The sequence below is a fragment of the Panthera leo genome, chromosome D4, assembly GCF_018350215.1.
Source record: "Panthera leo isolate Ple1 chromosome D4, P.leo_Ple1_pat1.1, whole genome shotgun sequence".
NCBI classification, from domain to species: domain Eukaryota; kingdom Metazoa; phylum Chordata; class Mammalia; order Carnivora; family Felidae; genus Panthera; species Panthera leo.
Window position 1 is genome coordinate 26764194 of NC_056691.1, and position 24981 is coordinate 26789174.

Consider the following 24981-nt stretch of genomic DNA (forward strand, 5'->3'; position numbering starts at 1 on the left):
CAGCACAGACAGCACCAGGGATGTGGAGCATTCCCCCTGCTCCTTAACCAGCCAAGGAAACGCCCCCGCTGGCCCTGCGGGGCAGAAGCCCTGGGCTGAGCCCTTTCTGCGGGCATTAGTTCTTTTGTTCCCAAATGGGAATCTGAACAACTTCTCCACCCTCATCTGTGGGAAAGGCCACAACTTGGCAAATTCAGACTTTTTGCAAACAGGTGCACACAGATACTCGGGGACTAGAGAGAAAATAAAAAAGGATGCGTAAGGGGTCACAGAACCCACTCCCAGACCCCCACTTGTCAAGCCAAAGAGAAATACATAAAGAGACAGGCAGGTCAGATGTTCTTTATGTATTTCACCGTCCTGCAATGCGGCGTTAAGAAGTTCGGAGGCAAACATGGGGTCCAGCAATGCCACGTCTCCAGCCAGATGAAAGCCCACCACCCCCCACACCTGCCACAGCAAGGAGGACGGAGATGCTCCTTCTGGTAAGAAGCCAAGTCCCGAGCCGGCACCTCCACAGACACAGGAGAGCGACGCACAGAAAACGCACCTGTCAGTCCTCCCCCGCAACTCCGCATCGCACCTTCTGCTGGAATCAATCCCAGGCCCCTTCCCACGGGGGCAGGAGGGAGGGAGGGAGGGGACACCCGCTGCAATGCAGGGACAGTGCAGAAAAGGGAGTCTGTGGGAGGGTCACATATTCTGCGGTTTCCCGTAACACACACTTTTTTAACGTGGGAGATGAGTTACTCGGGTTTAATTACAACGCTGTCTGAAGGCCACATCTAGCCAGCAAACCACAGAATTTACAGTCTAAATAGACCCTTTCTCCAGGGAGACAGATTTCTGACGGACTCCCTTCCTGGGTGTTCCCACTGCTCCTGCACAGGCTTTTCCACATCCCACCTGTCACGAGGCCCGTGGATGCCTCTCCCTGCTGCTCACCTCCATTCTGCCTCCTCCCTGCCCTGCTCCCTGCTCCAAGCAGGGCCCCCCCAGGCCCCGGACCTGCCTTTCAAACCCCCCAGAGAGCTGGCAGCTTTGTTCCACCGACAGCTTAACCCGTGTGATGGTTCCCATCCTCAAACTCAAGTCCGAGCTCCTGAGCGGTTAAAAGATCCTTCTTCAAGGGGTGTCTCTGCTCTATCTGCCCAATGCTGCCCACCTCCCATGCTCAGCCACCAGGGGCGGCCCCCACCTCCCCACACCCTGGGAGGGACACAGTCACAGGGCACTGCCAAGTGAGATAGGAGGGGACTCTTCCCCGGCTCATGCAGTGCAGAACGTGGACACCGTGCCCTGCCTGCCTGGAGGAGGCGGCGGAACGACTCCTCTGTGTCTCCGGCACACAACTTTTAGTGTCCCTTCCTGAACGGCAGAGGCTCTAACGCCGAAGTACATTTTCCAGACTCATTCCCTATGGGATTTAGATTCCAGTCGGATGCACTCACTTGACACTGAAACGCTGTGCAGTTGGGGGGCTGCAGGTACAGAATGGAGCAAGAAGCGGGGTGCCCCCAGCTCTGGGCTAAGGCCGCAGTGGCAGCCCCCTTGTCCAGCCATCCGGGAGGCCACCCCGGGATGAGATGCTCCTCCAGACCCTTCCCACTTTTCTGCAGGCACCTACTTCCCTGCACTAACCCCTCTCCGCTTAACATCGCTAGAACGGTTTCTCTGTCTGCAACCGGCCTCACAGACCCACTTACTCATCTTTTTCCGTCACCCAACAGGCAGACAGCAGACGCAGACTATTCCACCAAGGGGCACAAGCCCAGCGCCTGGCAGAGCACAGACAGACATGGAAAGTCAGCGGCGACTAAAAACAGGAAAGCTGTTCTAGAACACTTGATTCTTCCATCAATCACAGTAATAAAAGGGGATAAAAATCGAAGACAAGTCCACTCTGGTCCCCCAGGAAAACCACCTCTCTGGAAGAACATCACCATGCTTTCAGGGGCACAAGAAAAGCTGGCCCAGAGAGAAGAATCTGGAACACTCTGAAGGCTGTAAGAAAATTCAGCAGGGTAAAGCCCAGGTGATGGAAAGCACCAGCAGCCGGGGCCACTCTGCAGACCCGAGAGCCAGTGCATGACCTCTCCAGGGCCCAGGCTGCACCTGCAGCTCAGAGCTAAGGACGGGCACTTCCAGCAATGACAAGTACTCAGTGTGTGAAAGCACTCTGAAAACTCTGAAGTAGGACAAATGACCAGACTTAACATTAGTCACTTGTTCTTTAGAAAGTCACTCTTAGGGGCGCCTGGGTGGCTCAGCTGGATAAGCATCCGACTTCGGCTCAGGTCATGGTCTCGCAGTTTGTGGGTTCAAGCCCCGCGTCGGGCTCTGTGCTGACACCTCGGAGCCCGGAGCCTGCTTCGGATTCTGTGTCTCCCTCTCTCTCTGCCCCTCTCCCACTCATACTCTGTCTCTCTCTCTCTCTCTCTCAAAAATAAATAAGCATTAAAAAAAACCACCTAACCTGTTTGAGGGGCACCTGGGTGGCTCAGTTGGTTAAGCATCCGACTTTTGATTTCAACTCAGGTCAATCTCACAGTTTGTGAGTTCAAGCCACGCATCAGGCTCTACACTGACAGTGCAGAGCCTGCTTGGGATCCTCCCTCTCCCTCTCTCTCTCAAAACAAACAAATAAACATTAAAAAAAACAAACCATTTGATACGTAAAAATATATTCACCCGTAAAAAAAATAAAAGTATTTCACCAAAACTGTGGTGGCTTAAAAACGTGACCCCAAGGTCTTTGACACTGTTCCACAGGTGGAGCCTAGTTCCGGCCCTTTTCAACGTGGGCCGGCCCTAGCGACATGCTCCTAGGAATGCCATTGACCCTCCTGACTTCTGAAGCAGCCAATACAAGGGGCAGCGGGTTGGCCAGTGTACCCCCAAAATTCATGTCTACCCAGAATCCAAGAATCACCTTATTGAGAAACGGGGTCCACGCAGATACAGTCAGGATAAAATGAAGTCCTGAGGATGGCGCCCAAGTTAGCAGGACTCAAGATAAGAGGCAAAAGTTCCAGAGACACAAAGGGAAGATGGCCAGGTGAGGACGGAGGCAGAGCCTGGGGACGACAGACGGCAGAGGCCAGAAGCGGTTAAGGAAGGCCCCTAGAGCCTTCAAGGGGGCACAGCCCTGCTAACACCTTGATGTGGAGCTTCCAGCCTCCAGAGCCGGGAAACGATACGTTTGTACTGCTCTACGCCTGGTTTGGGTGAACTTGTTATGCGGCAGCCCCCCGGAAACCAACACAGAAGGTGACGGCCTCCTCCAGGCCCACCCCCTCCCTCACTGTCAGGACGGCACCCTGGGAACCCAGCCTCCAGGCTTCAAGGAAGCCGAGCGGCCGTGTGGGAAAAGCAAGCATTGTGGCCTTGACCCCACCGAGGTCTTGTGTCACTGACCACCAGACATACGAATGAGGGAACCTTCCGGCGATTCTGCCTTGAGCCTTTGGGCACCCAAACAGAGAAATGTGGAACAGAGACAATCTTCTGCTGAGCCCTCCCAGATGAGCAAAATAAACGCTGTCAAGGTTTTAAACCTCTAAGTTTTGCGGTAATTTCTGAGGCAACAATGGATTACCAGAACGTGACATGTGCATCTTCCTATTCAAAACACAGTCACCTGTACCAAATAGATATGAAGGGAGTCTACAAAAGTTCCCTTCAGCAAACATTTATGAAGAATATTCTCGTCTGGAAGGGGTGGTCACCTCAACGCTGCTAAGAGAATAATGCATAATAAGCCAAGAGTTTCTGGGTGTTTAATGATGTGCAAAAACCAGACGTGTTCAAGTGTGTTTCTCATTTAATCCCCCCACCGCTGCTTATTTTCATAGCTTACTTACATTTACAAAAACTTGAATATAACAATGATGTTTAAAAGTTTAGATGTCAACCTGTATGTTTTAAAAAGAGCATTGTCTCTGAGTGATGGAAGCACAGGGGATTTAAAATTTGTTTTTCATTTTCAAAACTAATAATAATAGTATTTCAGTCATTTAATGTTTATTTATTTATTTTGGGGGAGGGGGAGAGACAGAGAGTGCAAGCATGCACAACCGAGCAGGGAAGGGGCAGAAAGAGAATCCCAAGCAGGCTCCACACCGTCCGTGAAGAGCCTGACACAGGGCTCGATCCCGTGAACCTTGAGACTGTGACAGAAGCCAAAATCAAGAGTCAGACACTCAACGGACTGAGCCACCCCGGGACCCCTTGGTAATTTAAATGGCAATTTTTCTGAAAGTTATTTAAGGCTGCCTTACACAATCATTTTGTTGTTTATTTCAAAAAACTGGGGCGCCTGGGTGGCGCAGTCGGTTAAGCGTCCGACTTTAGCCAGGTCACAATCTCGCGGTCCGTGAGTTCGAGCCCCGCGTCAGGCTCTGGGCTGATGGCTCGAAGCCTGGAGCCTGCTTCCGATTCTGTGTCTCCCTCTCTCTCTGCCCCTCCCCCATTCATGCTCTGTCTCTCTCTGTCCCAAAAATAAATAAAAAAAACGTTGAAAAAAAAAATTAAAAAAAAAAACAAAAAAACAAAAAACTGAATATCCCTTCTCATATACAACTCAGGAAGCGACTACACTGGTGTTTCTGCCAAGTTACAGAAGTGTATGTTAGCCTGCATAATTGCGTTTATGTAGTCAAATCATCTTCACCGTACCTATTTCTGCCATAGACGAGGAAGCAGAAAAGAAGGGAAATGAAAACAACAGGTCCATCTTCAAGAATCAGCTGAAGTCTCAGTTGAAGTGATTACAATAAAAAAACAAAACTCAGGGCGCCTGGGTGACTCAGTCAGTTGAACATCCGACTTGGGCTCAGGTCATGATCTCATGGTTCGGGAGTTCAAGCCCCGCATCGGGCTCTGTGCTGACACCTCAGAGCCTGGAACCTGCTTTGGATCTGTGTCTCCCTCTTTCTGCCCCTCCCCTGCTAATGTTCTCTCTCTCTCTCAAAATTAAACAAACATTAAAATTTTAAAAAAAATCAGAAACTTCAGTTCAAATTTTTAAAAAATCAGTGAAGGGAGCCTGGGTAGCTCATTTAAGGGTCCGACTCTTGATTTTGGTTTAGGTCATGCTCTCACGGTTTGTGAGATCGAGCTCCACGTTGGACTCTGCTGACAGTGGAGCCCGCTTGGGATTCTCTCTCGCTCTCTCTCTCTGCCCCTCCCCTGCTCGTGCTCTCTCCCACTCTCAAAATAAATAAACATGAAAAAAAGTCAGTGGGTGGATTTAAATTACCAAGATAGAATCTGACTGATCAATGCTCTGGCCGGTCGACACATGTAACAAACTATTACCTCTGAAATTCTTAATAGTGGGGTGAATGGGTGAACAGGTGATTGGGGACTAAGGAGAGCACTTATTGTGATGAGCACTGGGCAATGTAAGGAAGTGGTGAATCTCTACACTGTCCACCTGAAACTAACGCAACACCGTATGTTAACTATGCTGGAATTAAAACTCTTAAATAAAAGTTAGTGATGGTGACTATCTTCGGGCAGGAAGGAAAGAGGGAAAGAACGGAGAAGGAGAATACAGGGGACCTCAACTTTATAATATTTTTTGTTTTAAATCCTTTCTGGGGGAGGAGCACATAGGCACGAGCTTATTATTCTTGTGACTTCTCCGCAGTTCCTGCTTGCAAAATAACACTGTTCTAGGTCTTGTTACAGACCCACGGCACGGCTATCCGGAGCTCACGTGAGGTTTCACACTGGGGCCCACCCGTTCCGGGTGACATGGGAAGGGGTGCCCGAGCAAGCTGGCCTCGGAGCTGAGGCGCTGCACACACACCCATATTCCCACTCTGGAGGAGCTGGCAACCTCGGGGGAAAAAGTGGTGAGCAGTAAGTTTCCAACTTGGCGCACTTCCTAAAAAATTTCCAGGATTCCAGTAAACGTGGGTAAAGATGTAAGAAATACCTTAGGAAAAAAAAAGTATTAACATCAATTAACTTGTAACAACACTGCTAGATTATTTTTAAAGAATTATATCTCTCGGGGCGCCTGGGTGGCTCAGACAGTTGAGCGTCCAACTCTTGATCTCGGCTCAGGTCGTGATCTCACACTTCATGAGATCGAGCCCCGCGTTGGGCTCAGCACTTCAGCATGGAGCCTCTCTCTTTCTCCCCTCTCTCTCTGCCCCTCCCCCGCTCACTCTCTCCCTCAAAATAAACTTAAAAAAAAAAAAAAGAATTCTATCTTTTAATCATAATGCCCATAACTTACTGCCCTCTACTTAAAATCATTTCATTGAGGAATCAGATTTGAGGGTCAAAGAAATGAAAATAAAAACCCTGGTAAGGCAATTTTATTTTTAAAAATGCAATACTGCAAAACGCCCAGCGTCTCCCGTCACCGGTCTCCAGATGAGCTACCTGCATCACAAGGATCTGAGCGCTTAGAAACAACTGCACACGTGTGTGCATCATCTTTTGAGAAAAATTCAATAGTCTCTGAGACCCAACATCCGAGCAACAGATGCATTCACAGGGAGACCGGTCGCCCGATCACAAGGTGACCTCACCTCCCAAGGCCCAATTCTGAAGCAAACAGCAAAAGGGAAAAGACACCAGAGAAGCTAAGAAGACCAAGCCTTGGCCCAACTGCTCTCCCACTGAACAAGACTATTAATCAGCAGCCAAACCCAGCCTTTTTATTACCAGAGTTCTGCCTCTATCATTCACACCTGTGCTTTCCTATATATGGTTATTTAAATGTAGTTAGAACTAAATAAAATTCAAAACTCAGTTCCTCAGGCCCGCTAACCACATTTTAGGTGGTCAACAGCTATACGTAGCCAGGGGATCTATTAGACCACCAGGTGACTCTTGATCATTCCGAGAAAGAGCCTCATTCCAACTCAAACTACAGGTGTTACCCTCCTAACATAAATATACATATACATTATGTACATATACATACATATGGTGGGGGGCGGGGAATAACATACAGGGGTGACAGACCAGCCACACTTCTCTGCGAACTTCCTGGCCATATTGAAAGAATCAGGTGTTTTTGCCAGAGAATTTGGAATTAGGGCCAGAGGAGAGCTAGCTGGAATACTGTGGTCTTTTGAAGCATAGAGATACACACGGGATCCCATCACCCAAGCTTCAACAACTTTGGACTTGGGCCAGACTGGTTTCCTGCAGCCCCCTCCCGTCCCCCCCCCCCCCCCCGTGTTATTTAGAGGATGGAGAGCTCTGGAGAGCGCCCCCTCACCATGGCCCTGTGTCTGCAGAGCCGAGGGAGGCCCACCGGGGGGCTGTCCAGGGTCTAGGCCTCGTCCTGGGGGATGGCTACGAATTCTCTGAGCCTGACTGGCGTTCTCATGAGGCTGTTGAGAGAAATTCAGGGAACAATCCCTGTGACATGCTTACCTTGGTGCCTGGCTAAGCAGAGACTCCGTGAACGTGAGCTCTCGTCGCTGGGGTGGTGACTGTCACTAGGACACTCTTTCTGTGGCCCAGCTGCAGTATTCGCTCTTGGTTCTCACGGACACCCTAGCATCTTTTTAATCCTTTCTTAAAGGTAGGACTGTTTTGTTTCACGGTTTTAACTGGGGGGGAAAAGGTCCTTACCAAAAGAACAGCATTACTACCACTGATGCTGTGGTTTACTACTACCCCTGTGTCTGTGCTGTTATCGTTAACTATGATCACTAGGGTTAGTTGTAGTAACACCAGCTACTGAGTTTTGAGCTGCTAGTCCGTGTCAAGCATTGTGTTAAGCCTTTCATAAATATTATCTCACTGAAACCTCACAAAGCGTTAACGGGGATTCTGCTGTTATTCTCACTCGAGAGCTGAAAACACAGGCCCAGAGAATTTAAGTGATTTGCCCGATATCATGGAGCTGCGGAAAACAGGATTTGAACCCAGGTCTGCCTGACTGGACACCCCATGCCTTTCACCACTACACCAAGTTACAGCTTAGATCCTCCTAGAGCTAAGAAACTAGCCCCCCACGCCCAAAATTAAACCAACTTTCTATCACCTATTCTAAAAGTTCAAAACTCCAAATGAAAAGAGACTCTTATTCTTCCCCAGTGTCTGTCTTTCAAATGTGTGTTTCACCCTCTTTACTGGGACTCCTCGATTTTCAGTATCTACCGTGAGTTGTTTATTGCAACTACAAGAGCCTCCCCCCACCTTGAACCCCCCAACAATTCTTATTGGGCATGTGGCAGGACAGCTAAGACCTTGCATTACGCCCCCTTTTAAAAAGAAGTCATAAAACTGAAGCATTAGGAACTAAGGTGAGGGTGGCTCATAGGTTAAGCATCTGACTTTGGCTCAGGTCATCATCTCGTGATTCCCGGGTGTCCTGCTGTCAGGACAGAGCCCACTTCGGATCCTCTGTCTCTCACTCTCTCTTTCTCTGCCCCTCCTTTGCTTGTGCTCTCTCAAAAATAAACGAAACATTTAAGGGAAAAAAAAAAAAAAGAACCAAGGTGAAAGAGTCACCTGGTTTCTGGCTGGAAGATGTTCCCTCTCGTTTCTTCTTATATAGGGAGACGTTTCCAGGAAACAGCTGCTCAGTCACATTTCAAAGAATTCCAAGCTTGTCATCTTATCTCCACATTGGCTTATACTTAAATGAACCAGCATTTCTATCTCGAGGACTCACCTGTGGGATGATGCTTCACTGACTGCATTATCTAGAATTCTCTGGAACAAACGATTTTATGCAGCACATTCTCTGAGGAGTCTGCCCACCCTATATGGGAAACCTGGTTGTTTGCCGCCCTTACAGGGGTCTGGAGCCAAACCAGCTTGTACCCATACCCAAGCAGAATGCCCACGAGCAGAAATTAACCCACAACCTCTTTTCCTTCTCCCCACCCAAAACGTGCACTCACACTTTCATGCAACATACATGAAATGTTCAGAAGTTTGGAGGAGACTGAACAGAGTGGGAGATTATCACGCCCAGAATTTTGGATTTCACAGGACGGTAAAATTTCAAAAGCACTTGGTAGACTGATGGAGTTAAGAAAACAAAGATACTTACGTTAAAAAAAGGGGGGGCGGGGCCTGGGTGGCTCAGTCAGTTAAGCATCTAACTTCATTCAGCTCGAGTCATGATCTCACGGTTCGTGGGTCAAGCCCTGCATCGGGCTCTGTGCTGACAGCTCAGAGCCTGGAGCCTGCTTGGGATTCTGTGTCTCCCTCTCTCTCTCTGCCCCTCCCCCACTCGCACTCTGTTCCCCCCCCCCCCCGAAAAATGAATAAACATGAAAAATAAATAAATGAAAACAAGGATACCTAAAAGCAACAACCAAACACCACACATGGACACACACCCACCCTATCTCCCATCACTACCGTTTCAAAAAGAAAAACCCTAAAAATAAAAACATAGGAAGGCCAGAGGCTCAGAGTAAAAGGCCACTCTTCCTAAGGAGGAGAGTTCAGTTTTTAGGTAATGACACATGTACACACACAGGAATGTTGAAGCAGGAAGACAGACATCTGAAACACCCCCCTTATTTTTCCTCCCTCCCTGCACAGGAGAACAACTGGTTCTAGACCCCAGCTGGCCCTGGCCGGAGAAGGAGCCCATCTCCGCCCAGTCCTGCTGGTCCCTCCCGGGTCCCCTCCCAGCCCCACACTCCCCAGTTCCCACCACACTCTTCCTTCCCAACCTGCCAGAGGCCTGGAGGCCAGAGACCTTCTCTTCACATCCTGCAAAACCCACATGGAGTTTCTGCCAACTCTATTCCTGCAGAATGAACTCTCCTTTCTCCCCGAAATCTGCCTTAAGGGGTTCTGCATACACACTGTGAGTGATGTCTGGGTCCTATTCTAATCAGTTCCAGGGGATTTAAGGAGCATAAATAGTGCCACCCACCTACAAGATAAAAGAAGAAAAATTCGGAAGCAATTTACTCTAACAACATTGAAACTGGAACAATTTCCAGAGGAGAAATACACATTTGTGAATGTCGTAAATGAAGAGTACTTCTCTAAACCGAAACCACAGTGAGATATCCCCTCACAACCGTCAGACGGCTAAAGTCGAAGAGACAAGAAACAACAAGTGTTGGCGAGGATGTGGAGAAAAAGAACCTTCCTGCACTGCTGGTGGGAATGTAAACTGGTGCAGCCACCGTGGAAAGCAATATGGAGGCTCCTCAAAAAATTAAAAACAGAAATACCATATGATCCAGCAATTCCACTTGTGGGTATTTACCTGGACAAAAATACTAATTTGGAAAGACACTCCATGTTCACCGCAGCATTATTCAGGATAGCTGAGGTATGGACGCAGCCCAAGTGTCCATCGATAGACAAATGGACGAAGACGACGTGGTACAAACGTACAACGAAATATTTCTCGGTCATAAAAAGAGAACGAAATCTCGCCGTTTGTAACAACACAGGTGGACCTAGGCGCTATTATACTAAATGAAATAAACCGGAGAAAGGCAAATGGGTCATAGGATTTCACTTACCTACGGAATCTAAAAATAAGCAAAAGGACTCACAGAGAACCATCTGGCGGTTTCCAGAGGGAAAGGGTGAGGGATGGGTGAAACTGGGGAAGGGGATGAAGAGACACAACTTTCATGCACAAAATAAAGAAGACAGGGACACCACGTACGGCACTGGGAAAAGTCAGTGTGTCACAGCACGGTCAAGAGGCCCATGCCACGTCATCACAAAAGTCCCCACACGGTCGTTCATTCTCCCACTGAGACGAACCCGACGCTGTCTCAGCTGGCATCTGGAACAGAACTGAGGGGAAAGCAAAGCGGGTCTTGCCTTTTCATCCTGGTATATCTTGTTGACGCTCTCCAGCTGCGAGTCGTGGCTGGACTGGATCCGGTCAAGCTGCTCCCGCTGCTTCTCCAGCTCTCCCTGGAACTCGTTCTTCTTCAGCTCCACGGCACCTCTCTCCGCGGCCGCCCTGCGGACCCTGCCCTCCAGCTCCAGGATCCGCGTCTACAGGGACCCCACAGCGTGTGAGGGAGAACCCCACGCCGTCCCTGGAGGCCTTCTCCCTCCCAGAAGCCGGCGACACGCGGCACACAGGTGCTCCAGGGCCCCACGGGCAGTCCTGCTGGACCTTTCCTCCCGATTCCCCTTCCCCAGCCAGACACTCCCCACTCCTAACTGGGCAGAGGCCTCGTGCCCCAGACCTTCTCTGCATGTTCTGCACAGCCCACATGGAATTTCTGCAAATTCTCTTCCCAGAGAATAAACCACTTCCTCTCAAAAATGTGCTTTAAGGGATTCTGTCTGTTAAGAACAATACTGGAAGTGAATTGTGCAGAAGGTACGACAGGGTTTCGAGAGAGACAAGTGTTATAAGTAGAGGCTTCACTTCTCTGGGCTTCCTTGCGGCCACTGTGACCTCCAAGGAAGTACCACCGTACCCCTCCCAGGGACTCGGGGAGGCTGGAATGAGGTAAGTACATAAAGGGCCTCACGCTTTACCAGGTGCTCAAATATTTAGTTCCGTTTCCCTCCCCTGCTGACAGAGCACTTAACTCTTTGGCAGACAAATCCTCTGAAGACAAATTCAGTTCCTGAACCCTGGACACCAAGCCCACGTCTGCCCAGAGAACGGCTCCAGTGGAAGATCAGATGAAAGCACCCCGCCCACCCAGGGCAGGCAGGCGTGGGGACGCTCAGATGGGATGGGGTTTCATGGCTGCGAGCCCAAGCTCTGCCACTGGAAAGACTGGGATGGAATCCCAGCTACTCTTGTGCCTCGGTCTGCATCCCCCCGGGGAAATGGGGAAAATAAAGTCCCACACTTAGAGTTCGTGTACAAAAGAAGACAGTGTATGTAAGCGCTGTTAAAAAGTATTCTGACACCATTAACATGGCAAGGAAAACTTCCTTCAAGACTCCTGCAACAGGGGTCATGTCTATGCAGCAGGGGAGAGGACCGGCTCCACTGTGAACACAGCCAGGACAGTTAAGGGTTTAGAGCCAACAGAGTGAGGGGTCCGTGGTGGGATTAGGAGGAGACACGGAGGGCAGGCGGATTTCTTGCTAAAGGCAGGCCAAGGGGTCAGACTTCAAGGAAGAGGGAGCAGGTGCCTGATCAGATACTGGGAGGTAGGGATGACTTAGCAGGATTCTTTGCTAAGTGGGCTGGGCCAGCTGAAGACAGGAGGGGTGGAGGGAGGCCAAGACGGAGGCCTCGTGGGGAAGAGGGGTCAGAGGCACCTGACGGGAGTCTGGTCAACGAGACTCTCTGTCATTGTGTAGCACCTGCCTGACCCACGATGACCAACAACAAAATGGAAAACTAAAATGCATATCCTTAATTGATACGGATGATATGATTGATATGATTTGTTACTGGCAGTAGCCAGTAACAAGTGGCACCTCTACATACACATTTCTCACACGCATTATGCACATACATTCCCAACACCGCTGAGACCTAGAGAGGACTGGGGGACCGGATGGACTGCGGTCAGTGTAATTAAGTAAGCGGCCTTCCCAGAGCCAGCCCCAGTGGCTCGACTGAAAATCGTCCGCTCACAGGAAAAGCAGAGAGGGCTGCTCTGGCAGCAAAGAGGTCCTCTCCCACCCCAGGGCACAGTTGGTGTGCAAAGTCCGGCCCCGGGCAGGGGGCAGGGATATGTGGAGGCCCCAATTCAGGGTAGGGAGCGTTCAAGCCACTGAGTGTAGTGCTTTAGGGGGTAGTGAACGGCACACCCGTCGACCCCACCACTTGGCAACTTTAAATACTCTCAGACACCCATGCAAACAAACCAGCAAGACACCTGGAGATCCACGCTGCGGGAGCTGGCGATCCAGTAGTTGAAGCCCAGGACGATGATGCAGGCCACCAGGGCGGCCAGCACCAGGGGAGGCGACTTCATGCTCCGGCGTCCGTTTCCCAGGCCCATCATCTCAAAGGCTGCGTGAGAATCTGCCAAATAAAACAAGCAAATAAGCCTCCATGCCAGCAGCGCCGGACCCGAAGCAGGCCACATCCACCCTCACAGCCAACGCGAAGGCGTTTTCGCCTCAAGACGAGAAGCCATCCAAGGAGAAGACCACGTGGGCAGTGCACCCCGAGCCTACGCTGGTGTGCGCCCCCAGGGGGTGGGCCAGCCTCCCCAGGACAGGCTCGTGGGAGGGAGCATCGTCCTGGAGACCCATCACCTGCTGGCTCGAGACCTGGGGCACATAACAACTTCTTATGCACCTGTTTCCTCCTCTGTAAAATGGGGATAAGCGTAGTACCTGCCTCTCCACTACAGGTTGAGAATTATTCATCTCTGTGAACAGCAGTAGCAAATATGAAATGCTTCCGCGTCACTTTAGGGGGAAAAAAAAATCCATTTCTGATTTATTCCCCAAAGAGGGCTTTTTTATTTGAGGCCTAATAAGAGATGGTTTTTCACACTGGACAGAATTACTAATGACACCCAATTAAACCATTTGGTGAGCAAAGCCGGGCAAGCGCCCAGGACTGTGGATGCCCACAGAGTAAGTGGACCGCCCGCCCCCCGTAGGGCTCTGCCAGCAGGAGTGAGGCACTGGCCCAGTCTTGCTCTGAATGCCTGCTTCTCTCTCTGGGTGCATGTCCACGTTAAGCAGGAGAACTGCACGGAGCGATCCCCTTCTCCAGAGAGGCCCAGACATGGCCTCTACAAGAAGGGAGCCATCAGCTTTGTCCGTGGGCTTCCACCCAAGACCAGGTCTGCCTAGACACCAGCACTGGGCACAACACACAAGGAAAGCCGACCTTTCCAGATGGCTTTGCTGAGCCAGATAAAATGAGACCTTATCAGAGGGAGGGTGGCACGCACAACAAAAGGCATCTCTGAGAACAGGGACCTTTTTATGCCAGGTGTAGGCCACAATAAAGGCAGGAGGGAGGTGTGAAGGGCGAGGGGGGAGAGGAGGGGCAATCAAAGACCATGTGGGACTCAACCTCCAGCTTAAGTTCATTTGAGTAAGCACAGAGAAGAGCTGACAGGGCCGGCTCTAGCCCTAAAGTATTTCTATGTATGTCACCGGGAGACCTCTTCCTTCTGAATAATTAGTACTAGTGTGGGAGTCTAAATGGAGACATGCACAATCTCGGCAACTCACCTAAAATAAAGCACCCCCAGAATGCTGAAGCACAGAACTAACCTCAGCCTGTGCTGGTGCCTTCCTCACCAGCTTCTGCTCTCTCAGGATGAAAGAGGAAAAGAATTTTTTTAAAAATCGATTATCAGTTGCAATCAGCAAGCATGTACCTATTAAAGGAGAGTAATGCTCAGAAATCCTGAACTTCTGGAAAATTCTATGTATCTGCTGAAAATGTGTTTTTTCACTGCCTTATATCTGATTTCCATCCAAAAGTCTTTTTATACTCTTTTTAAACTTAAAAAAAAAATAAATATATAACTACAAGTACAACTGGGGAGAAAAACACAGTGCAAAGACTCCCTCCTCCCACCTGATGTCATCACCCCTTGTATTCCAGGTGATGTCAACCCTTGCAGGACACCAGCACTGCCTGGGACCCAAGCATGGGCCCCACTCCTCCACTTCCAACTGGGTGGCTTTAAAGGGTTTGTTTGTTTTTAGTGTTTATTTTTGAGAGAGAGAGGCAGACAGAGAGGGGCACAGAGGATCCAAAGCAGGCTCTGGGTTGACAGAGTGGGGCTTGAACTCACAAACCGTGAGATCATGATCTGAGCAAAAGTCTGATGCTTAACTGACTGAGCCACCCAGGCGCCCCTCCAATTCAATAGCTTCAGAGGAGGACCCAGGTATTGGTATTTTTCAATCTTCCCAGGGGATTCTAATACACAGAAACTCTTCTAGAGGTCACTCTAGATGTTTCTTAATGCATAAACGAGCAGTGACATATTTTTAAGTGCAAACAAGATCATTCACACTGTTCTGTAAATGTCAATTATTTAGTAATGTATCTTATCGTACTTTTCCTAGAGGCAGATTACGGTGTGCCTTTTTCTCTTTAAAGGTCTGAATGGGGCACAACTGTGTGCCAGGATTTATTTAACCACTCTCCTACAGAGGACCATTCGGGGTTTTCTAGGCTTATTTCCAACCATGCTGCCACGAACACCTTTCACATCCACGTTTGTGTCTGCAAACTCCTATCCAGGGGTGCCATCCCTCACCCACAATCCTGAAATCCAAAAGGCTCTAAAAGCCCAAAGGGATTTTAAAAGACTTACCCAGCAACAAAACCTGACCTGAACTCAGATCAAGGTCTGATCAGAACTCACCTGAAGCTACTTAGAGTCTTTATCTTTCTCCCTTCATGTGAATATTCATAGGTTTTGCTACAGAAGCATTAGTGTCTGGTTATGACCCTGCTGGGGCTGTCATGTAATATATAAGCACATCTTATTATCCTCTGAATTCTGAATTCCAAACACAGTTGGCTTCCAGGGGCTCTGGCAAGGGATGCTGAACCAGCAAGGAGCTTACTGTGCGTGAGGCACTGATCAAATGTTTCAAATACAGCGCTCACTGAATCTTCCCATCAGCTCTGACAGGGGCACTGGTCACCCCCATTTTGCAGGTGATGAAATAAATCACAGACAGGTGGAGATAAATTTCAGTAAGTGGTACTGCGGGGTCATAGGCCTTTAAAACTGATGGCCCTTGGGACACCCAAGTGGCTCATTTGGCTAAGCGTCCAGCTTCAGTTCAGATTATGATCTCATTGTTTGTGAGTTCAAGCCCCGCATCACAGAGCCCTCTTTGGATCCTGTCCCCCTCTTTCTCTGCCCCTCCCCTGCTTGCCTGTGCACATGTGCACTCTCGCTCTCTCGAAAATAAACAAACATTAAAAAAAACTTATAAATCTTATTGCCTCCTAAATATTTAGCAAACTACAACGGGCACACAGTGGAGAACCCTGGCAGATATCACTTTAGCCAGGTGATCAAGGTAAACGTCACCATTGAGCCACGCTGACGTCACGTAATGCCTAATACGATGCACCGGGAGAAAAGTTCAGGGGAACTTAAATCGAGGGACCTTCTACGAAACACCTGACTAGCACTCTTCAAAGTGTCAAGATCGTGAAAAGCAATGGAAAGACTGACAGACTGTCATAGAGACACGACAACTAATTAAGGGGACTGCTGGGTGAAGAATACATGGGAACCTTCTGTACTGTTTTTGCAACTCTCTTATAAATCCAAATTCTCTAAAAAAAATGTTTGATAGCTCTTACTATATTGGCTTCCAAAGCAGTTCCAACAATTTACTCTCCCACTAGTATGAGAAATGTCTGTTCTCTCACACAATAACACACAAAATAAAACATTTTAACATTTGGCAATCTCATCAGTAATGATATTTTAAAATACATTTCTTGGGGCACGTTGCTGGCTCAGCGGGTAGAGGACATGACTTTTAACCTCAGGGTTGTGAGGTCAAGCCCCATGAATGGGCATGGAGTCTATCTACTTAAGAAGAAATACATTCCTTGGGGCACCTGGGTGGCTCAGTCAGTTAAGCGTCCAAACTCTTGATTTCAGTTCAGGTCACGATCTCACAGTTCATGGGATCAAGCCCCATCCAGGGTTCTGTGCTGACAGTGCAGAGCCTCCTTGAGACTTTTTCTCTCCTCTCCCTCTCCTCCTCCCTCCTCCACATCCTGGCTCGCCCGCTCTCTCAAAATAAATAGTAAAAAAAAAAAAACATTTCTTTAGTTATAAGCATAAATGAACATCTTTTCATTTACTGGTGATCTGTATGTTCATTTTGGTAAAGTGCCTTTTCATATTTTCTGTCCATATTTAAACTTCGGTGTTCATCTTGTTGATCCGTAAGAGCTCTTTGTTAAACAAACCTTTTGTCTTTCATGGGAATATCTTTTTTTTCTCAAGTTTTCATTTGTTCCTTGACTTTCTCTTTGAAATCTTTTGCCCATAGTTTTTAGTTGTGGGTGGTGTTTTAAAGTAACCTAATCGTGTCAGTCTCTTATTGAATCTGGATTTTGTTTATACTTAGACATTTTCTACTCTAAGTGTAGAAATACATTTACCCATATCTCCTCTCAACATACCTATAGTCTCATATATTTATTTAAATCTTTCATCCACTTGGAATTCCCTTTTGATGTAAGAGGTAAAAAAAAAAAAAAATGCAAAAAATACAGGTTGTGTTTTTTTTTTGGTGGTTTTGTTTGTTTGTTTGTTTCTTTGTTTTGTAATGGCTAGTCAGTTCTGTCAGCACCCTTTACTGAAAAATCTGTTTTTACCTTGGGCTTTGAAAGCCTATCTTTATCATATACTTAATTCCCTAAGACTGTATTTCTAGATGGGATCCTTGGATGACCTTTTGTTATCCCAGCAGATAGAAGTCAATGGATGGGTAGACTACAAGTCTGAAAACTATAAATATAGACTCAATTCTCACTTCAAGGGAAGTGTTCTGATGATCATTCAATATTCTCCTTTCTTGAGCCAGCCAACTGAAAAGATACTGGGCAACCACCAGGAGACAGGTGCTGTGCTAGCAGCAAGCAGCTCAGGGCAGTGTTAACAGAACAAACTCTGGAACCTGCTGGCCAGTGTGGGGCCCTGGTTCCACCTGTCAGGAGCCACAGGACCTATCTGAGCATCACTCTCCTCCTCACAAGGTTACTGTAAGGACCGCATGAGTTGAGATAGGAGAAGGGCTTAGAACCACATCTGGCACATAGTACCTGCTCAATAAATGCTATATTAGAGATGGAAAGAGGATTAAGAAACCATTTCTACAGCGAGTCTTCTCATAACAAAAAGGTGACGGATGTCTTCCTTCCACCACCATGCTGCTTTATAAGGAACCAGCCTGACGTGCTCATCCTATAGACTCTGCTGTCCCGAAGCACAGTAACCCCCATCACCGGTGCTGGCTCCTGGCTGCCGCTGCAGCAGGAGCACCCCCGACCAGAACCACGTTATGAAAAAGAGAGGTTCGAGGAAGCCCCTCACTACGACCCAGTGCTTGGCTGGCCAGGAAGGGGTGCGGCTGCCCAGAAGGCACGGTTAGGAAAGCCCTGGGCTCCCAATGGACACAGGGCCGCCCAGGTAAGAGGGTGAGATGCGGAAGGGAGGCCAGCACCGAACCCCTGGCTGGTAAGGTGCTTCAGCGCCGACTTCCGGGACTGCAACAGAAGGGCACTTCCAGGTAGGAAATGCCGGAGCCTGAAGAACACTGAGACGGTCACGCAGAGCCACGGTTTACAGGTGGCAGGCACACCAAACACTCTCCTCCCTTGACCTTGGAAGTGCTGTGGACCTGGGGGGTGGCAGCAGCATTAGGAGACACATCAGGCGTGTTAACACTGGCTGCAACTGAGGCTTCACAATGCTTTGTCTCATACTGGATTACAAGTATCTGACATACTGGAAAATGATTAACCTAAATTAGCTGAACTCTGTGAAAGCCCAGGTTTCCTGCAGAAAGAGAAAGCGGTGTGTTTTTTGCACCGAAAGTCTCTTGGTAAATTGGAGAAGTCATGAAAAACCGCCAATTTTTTCTACTGGCTTGATTTTATTTTTTTTAAATGTTTATTTTTGATTGAGAAAGACAGAGCATGTGCACGTGTGAAAGGGGCAGGGGTTGGGGCGGGGGGGAACAGAGGATCTGAGGCAGGCTCTGTGCCGACAGCAGACAGCCCAATGTTGGGCTGGAACCCACAAACTGCCAGATCATGACCTGAGCCTAATGTTCAACCGACTGAGCCACCCAGGTGCCCCCCAAACCCAGCTTAATTTTTAAAATTCAACCTACTGAGGGGCACCTGGGTGGCTCAGTCGGCTAAGCGGCTCTCGATTTTGGCTCAGGTCATGACCTCATGGTTCGTGGGATCAAGCCCTATATTCTCCCTCTCCATCTCTCCCTGCCCCTGCCCTGCTCGTGCATACCTGCTCACTCACACAGTCTCCCTCTTCAAATGAATAAACTTAAAAAAAAAAATTCAACCTACTGGTTAAAATTACTGTTTGCCTAGAAGACAAAAATTTTTATAGAAGACAAAAACCACTAATTACTTTTTCAAAGAAAAGAAAAAACACATGAAAATGAGCAATCTGCTAAATGCACTGGCCCCTTGAACCTACTGGTTAAATACTTTTATTTTTTTCTCATGTCCTTACTTCTACATAGGGTTGTGTTTTTTTAAAGATTTTCTTTTTGGGGCACCTGGGTGGCTCAGTCGGTTAAGCGTCCGACTTCGGCTCAGGTCACGATCTCGCAGTCCGTGAGTTCGAGCCCCGCATCGGGCTCTGGGCCGATGGCTCAGAGCCTGGAGCCTGCTTCCGATTCTGTGTCTCCCTCTCTCTCTGCCCCTCCCCCGTTCATGCTCTGTCTCTCTCTGTCTCAAAAATAAATAAACTTAAAAAAATTTTTTTTAAATAAATAAAGATTTTCTTTTTAAGCAATCTCTACACCCAACATGGGGCTCAAACCGACAACCCCAAGATCAAGGGTTGCCTGCTCTACTGACCGAGCCAGGCAGCCCTCCACATAGGGGTTTTTAATCCTATAGGCAAAAGCTGTACCTAAGAGCAATCAGATCAGAACAGCTTGCTAGACCAACATCACCACGGTAGAAATAAGATGGCTTCTCCAAACAGTGAGAGAGCCCCACCTTTATTCCTTCTCAAAGGAAATGGCCTCGCATGATCTTGGACAGCCAGAGAGGTGCTCAGCAGGAAGTTGAGACGTCCCGCAGTGAGCAAACAGACCTGAGAATGCCCCAGCTCGGTGCTGTCAGTCACCAACATTTTTTTGAGGATTTAAAGCTATTCTAAGATGCCCCAAGAAGGTCTCCAAGCCAGGGGTCAGCATACCAGCCCCTTGTAGTAGGCCTGCTCTGTAAATACAGCCAGGCCTGTTCCTTTTATCGCGCACAGTGGTTTTGTGGCCACAAGGCAGAGTTGAAGAGCTTATCCACATCTACTCACAGGGTTACTACGAGGACTAAACTGGTTAAAATACTTATTATCTGGCCCCTAAGAGAAGTCTGTCAACTCCTGCTCTAAACCATTAGGACTGAGTGACCAGGTCCATTGCACTCTTCTTAAATTGCTCTAAAAACTTACCAGGAAGGGCAGAGAATCTCCTCCTCTCACTTCCTCAACCCCCAATTAAAAACACCATGTTTTCCCCAAGTCTGGAAGCTGACGGTTTATAAAGAAAAGGCTTCATCATCGTGGAGACTACAGTTAGTAACACTGTACTGCATATTTGACTTTGCTGAGAGTACATCTTAAACGTTCTCCCCACTAGGAAAACAATTTTGTAACTGTGGTGACAAACGTACTGTGGTGATCATTTTGCAATAGGTACAAAGACTGAATTATTACACTGTACATCTTGAAACTAACATAACATCACATGTCAATTATACCTCCAAAAAAACCTTTAAAAAAAAACCCTTAAAGGTTAATAAGCATATATAATATTACATAGTGGAAATAATCAGAGAGCAAGACGGATGAATGAAATGAATGAGAGCAACCAAATTCCACTGTGTTTTTTTCCAGCACTTGGAGTTTTCTGAAGAAAGGTCGCCTCCTACATGAATGCCAAGACTACCTCTTGGCAAGAACTCCCAAATATTTCCTCCAGATCCAGAGTTGGCAAACTGCAGCCCAAAGGCTGAATCCTGCCAGCCACCTGTTTCTGTAGACTGCCCGTAAGCCTAGTTTTGATAGTTTTTAATGGCTGGAAAAAAAATCAAAAGAATAAGATTTCATGACATGTGAAAGGCACATGCAACTAAAATGTGGGTGTTCATAAATAAGGTTTTATTGGGACACAACCACTCCCATTCACGTATGCCTGGTCTATGGCTGTTGGGCTGTAAGAATTGAGTCTACCAGCAGGGACCGTGCATCCCAGAGGGTATAGCAGATGTTCCACAGGGCTGGGCAGAAAATCCTAAAAGTTACATTTTATTTTTATCCAAAAAGTGAGAGCAACTATGTTTCAGTAACACAACAATTACATAAAAATAACTTAGAAGTATATATTATATGTATCCTAATTATACAACCATAAAATACTAATGGGTGCAAGGAGAGGTAGAAACTAAATCTGCATTCTCAACCCCTCTGTTGAAGGTCAAAGTCACCACCCTCTGAGTTGCCTGAGGAACTCCTTGGATTTTAGCACCCGGCACAGCGAGGCAGACTGAAAAACTGTAACTAAACCAAACCTTACAGGGGCACTGAAGCTTTCAGATTCATATAGAAGGCACAAATTAACGTTACTGCAATAAACGTAGGCATGGGCAAACACAAGCCAGCCCCCGGAAGGTGCAGGCTTCTTATCCCAGGTCAGCTCCACAGGAGCCGCATCACAAAGCAAAATCGATGATGACAGAATCGGACCTGACAAGAAATAGACCAAAAAATACTCAAAATTCAAGGAGTATTTGGAACAGGGGTCCACCTCCACTGTGGGGAAGCAGGGATCCAGCCCCGACTGCACACTGGGCCTTGAGATAGAAGACCATAATAACAGCACGTGCCCCCGATTTATAAATAACGAACTAAAAAATGGTTTTCTATTAAGATAACTGCTAGACAACACTGAATTAATCCTAAGTGTTTCGTTTAATTATGAGAATAATCAAAAAATTTGGGAAACCACAGCAAACTATAATCTGTATCATTGTAATCATATAGTACTTTTATAGATATTTATCTCCTGTCAGGCACTAATTAACCTTCAAAATCTTAGCTAGGGGAAGTTCTATTAACACAGCCCTGAAGGGTTTTAAGAAAAAGAAGATCAAGCTATTGTTAACAATCTGAGAAGGCACGCATCTTTATTCTTCTTTTTTTTCTGAAAAGTGTAGGAAATTTCTGTGTGAGGCAAAGTAGACTCTGGGAACTTAGTAAGCAGCTCTTAAACTTCAAGCCAAGAATGTTCATGTAATGGCATCAGGAACTGGAAAAGTCTAGAAAAGAAAATGACCACAACCTAAAAATGTTTCTTCCGGAGGGGGGGGGGGGGGGGCAGGCAATGGAAATACCACTCAACACTCTTCTGAAGTGAGACAAAAGCATTATAAAGACCATTCCTCCTACTTCTGCAAAAAAAAAAAAAAGTGTAAAACAGTCTTTTTTTTATATATTAACTACAACAACAAAAATAAGAGGTTCTTCCCCCCACCCCACCCCCTCCGTTATCCAAATGATGGATGTTATTTCTCACATTAGGTTATTAAAAAAAAAAAAAAGGAATAAAAATAATACAACTAAATTAAAACCAGGGCATGGAGCCTCTCGTCCCTCCCTTCCTGGGAGCCATGCGGCCTTCAAGCTCCCTTCCACCAAGGTGCTCAGCCATGGGACCTGCTCAGCCCAGGCTTCTGGAAATGACACCCCACGCCTCCCACGCCTCCCACTCTTCCCTGGAGAGGCAGCTCCCCCAGGCTCTGCCCTTCTCCCCTTTGTGCTTCAGATGCAGAAAGCCTGCCTGCACATTCAGAGGATATTCAATAAGGTCAGCAGTTTCCTCCCTGCTGGGGGAAGGTGGCCACAAAAGCCAACGGAAGATAGAGAGCCCTGGGCTGACACAGTCAACCAACCTCATTCTACCCCACCCCTCAAAAAATAATATAAATACAAAGTCTTGTCATGCCCCATCAATAAGTGGGTCCATGGCCAGCAATTAGAAAGGAGATGACATCCTTAGCTCCCGAAAGCAACGTCGTCCATATCTGATAACCCACCCCCTCCCCCCAGACTCCCTACCACCACTCGGTCCTCTCGTTCACAGTCCTTCATGTTTGAACTAAACCAATTAAAATAAATAAATAAATACACACACACACACACACACACACACACACACATGAAAACCTCTCCATAGGAGAACAAGATACGTCTGGAACAGCTTATTGTTTTCTTTAAACATCCTAAGAATTCAACGTCTTTTTGACCAATGATGCCTTAAAAATTGAGTTCTGGCCTAGGGACAGCAAGCCTTACCAAATTACTGGTTTCTGCATTCTTCCCAATCACATGAGCTTACCTTAATCTTCTATAACACAAGCAGGAGGAGCTAGAATGCCCTAGGAGACCCACAAAGACCAAACTGCCAAGAGATTCCACGCCTCCCCAGGTCCCATGCTCCAAAAATTTCAGAAATACTAAAGCTGCCTAAATTTGAGTCAATCTGATGGCCATAAGCCAAACAGAGTCACCAGAATGTTGTTAAACATTTCATCAGGCTGTGGGACATCTTAATAACCCATCCCTAGGAATGCCCCTCACCATTTGCGGGATTTTGAGCCGTAGGGCCTTCAAGACCCCAACCCAGACAAAGGAAATCTCAGACCCATGAAGGCCACACAAGTTTGGTCACGCAAATTTGGAAAGGGGCTATCTGAAAACGACCAACATCATGGCATTCCCAATACAAGGCTTCTCAAATTCCTCTGAAAAGATCATTCATCAAACTAGGTTATTTTCTTATTGTGTTTAAAAAAAAAAAAATCATTGAAATAGCACACAGGGTGTGAAACAGAAACTAATGTATAAGCCCAGGAGACTATCTTTACACCAGAGCAAAAGTTCTATCGATGCTCCACACAAGCCAAAGGTGAGAAACACACGTAAGGGAGGGCGCCCGGAGCGTCCCCGACACGGGCTCCGGATGCGCTGTGGCGCTCGTGGCCGGGGGGACTCGGCGCCCAGCTCCCGGTCACCTGCCAGGACGCGACCGCTGCCAACGTGGGCACCCGCGCGGCGACCGAGTGCCAGGACGCGGAGGTGAGCGGCGCGCCGCGCCCCCCCTCCCTCCGCCGGCGCCAGTCACGCCCGCGGGACCGGCACTAGTGCGACTTCGGGGCTGCAAGCCTTTGACTTCGGATGCCGACGCGCGTGACAAAGCGGAGAACAAAAAAGAAAGGCCCCGCGCGTCCCGACCGGCCTCCGCAGGGGCAGAGAGCTCGCACGGCCCCTCGCGGCGGCCAGGGTCCGGGGGCCGAGGCGGCCCCGCGGCGAAGGCTCGGGCCGCGAGCGGGCTCCGGTGACGGGCTGCGGCCCGGGCGCGAGCCGGGGGACCGTCTCCGGACGCGGGCGGTGCGCCAGGGAGGGACGGGGAGGGGCAAGGCGGCCGGGGCGGCCCCGGAGCCGGGACACGCGCGCCGCGCACTCACCTCCTGCCGCGGCTCCGGCGGCCGATCGGCGCTGCGGGCCCGGCTCCCAGGCCGCCTGGCGCTCCCCCGCCGCCGGCCTCGCGCTCTCGTCCGCCCCGCGCCGTGCGCCCCGCGCCGCGCCCAGCGCCGACGCGTCTCCGGCCTCCGCAGCGGCGAGTCCCCGCCCCCGGACCGCGCCGGCGGCGTGGGGAGGAGGCGGCGCCGCGAGCGCGGGGAGGCGAGGCCGGGGCCGCGCCCGAACGCCGGCCCCACGGTGCGCGCGCCCCGGCCCGCCGCCGCCCCCAGGCCCGCGCCCCGACGCCGCCGTCGCGCCCCCGCCTCGGCCGCGGCCCCCCGGCGACCCCTGCGGGACGCGGCTCCGAGGGCGGCCATCGAGCGGGCGCGATGCTTCCGCAGAGGAGGCGCGAAGGTGGGACGCGGCGGCGCGGAGCGAAGGGACCTGGGGGAGAGACGACCCCCCTCACCCCTCACTCCGACCCCGGGCCGCAGGGGGGGTTTCCGGAATGTAGGACACCGCACCCCGCGCCACCCACCTTGCCACACTCGCGTCTCCTTGCTCGGTGGTCCCGGTCCAAACTACGCAGAGGAAAGGGGCCGACCAGTAACAGGAACTTCGCGGGTCTAGACTCACAAATTTGCCTTTTCTCATCCACCAGCCCTACCCTGTTCCTGACGTCCCCACGGCTGTTCCTTCTCAAGCTTTAATTTTTCGGGCTGTGACCCTCCAGACTTTGTAGTGGTTAAAAGGAAGAATCCTGGACGCTGCGCAAGGGAGACCTTCTGGGACGCCCTAAGGGTGAAGCGTGGAAGTGTGAACCCCTGGAAGTTTCAGAAGCACC

General features: G+C 49.1%; 1 protein-coding gene across 3 annotated transcripts in view; it reads right to left on the reverse strand.

Moving 5' to 3' along the window:
* The window catches only part of GOLM1 (golgi membrane protein 1), a 57365-nt gene extending 32611 nt beyond the window's left edge, over positions 1 to 24754 (reverse strand). Inside the window, exons 1-3 of one of the 3 annotated variants that reach the window (XM_042913104.1) lie at positions 24676 to 24754; positions 12774 to 12922; positions 10792 to 10971 (exon numbers count right to left, since the gene is read on the reverse strand). In XM_042913104.1, the coding sequence (XP_042769038.1) occupies positions 10792 to 10971; positions 12774 to 12902 (309 nt within the window). In that variant the 5' untranslated portion in view covers positions 12903 to 12922; positions 24676 to 24754. Of the gene's footprint in view, positions 1 to 10791; positions 10972 to 12773; positions 12923 to 15245; positions 15630 to 24142; positions 24250 to 24675 lie in introns of those variants that run through there. The other 2 variants (XM_042913102.1, XM_042913103.1) reach the window with 2 other exon arrangements.
* Positions 24755 to 24981: the final 227 nt, after the last annotated feature.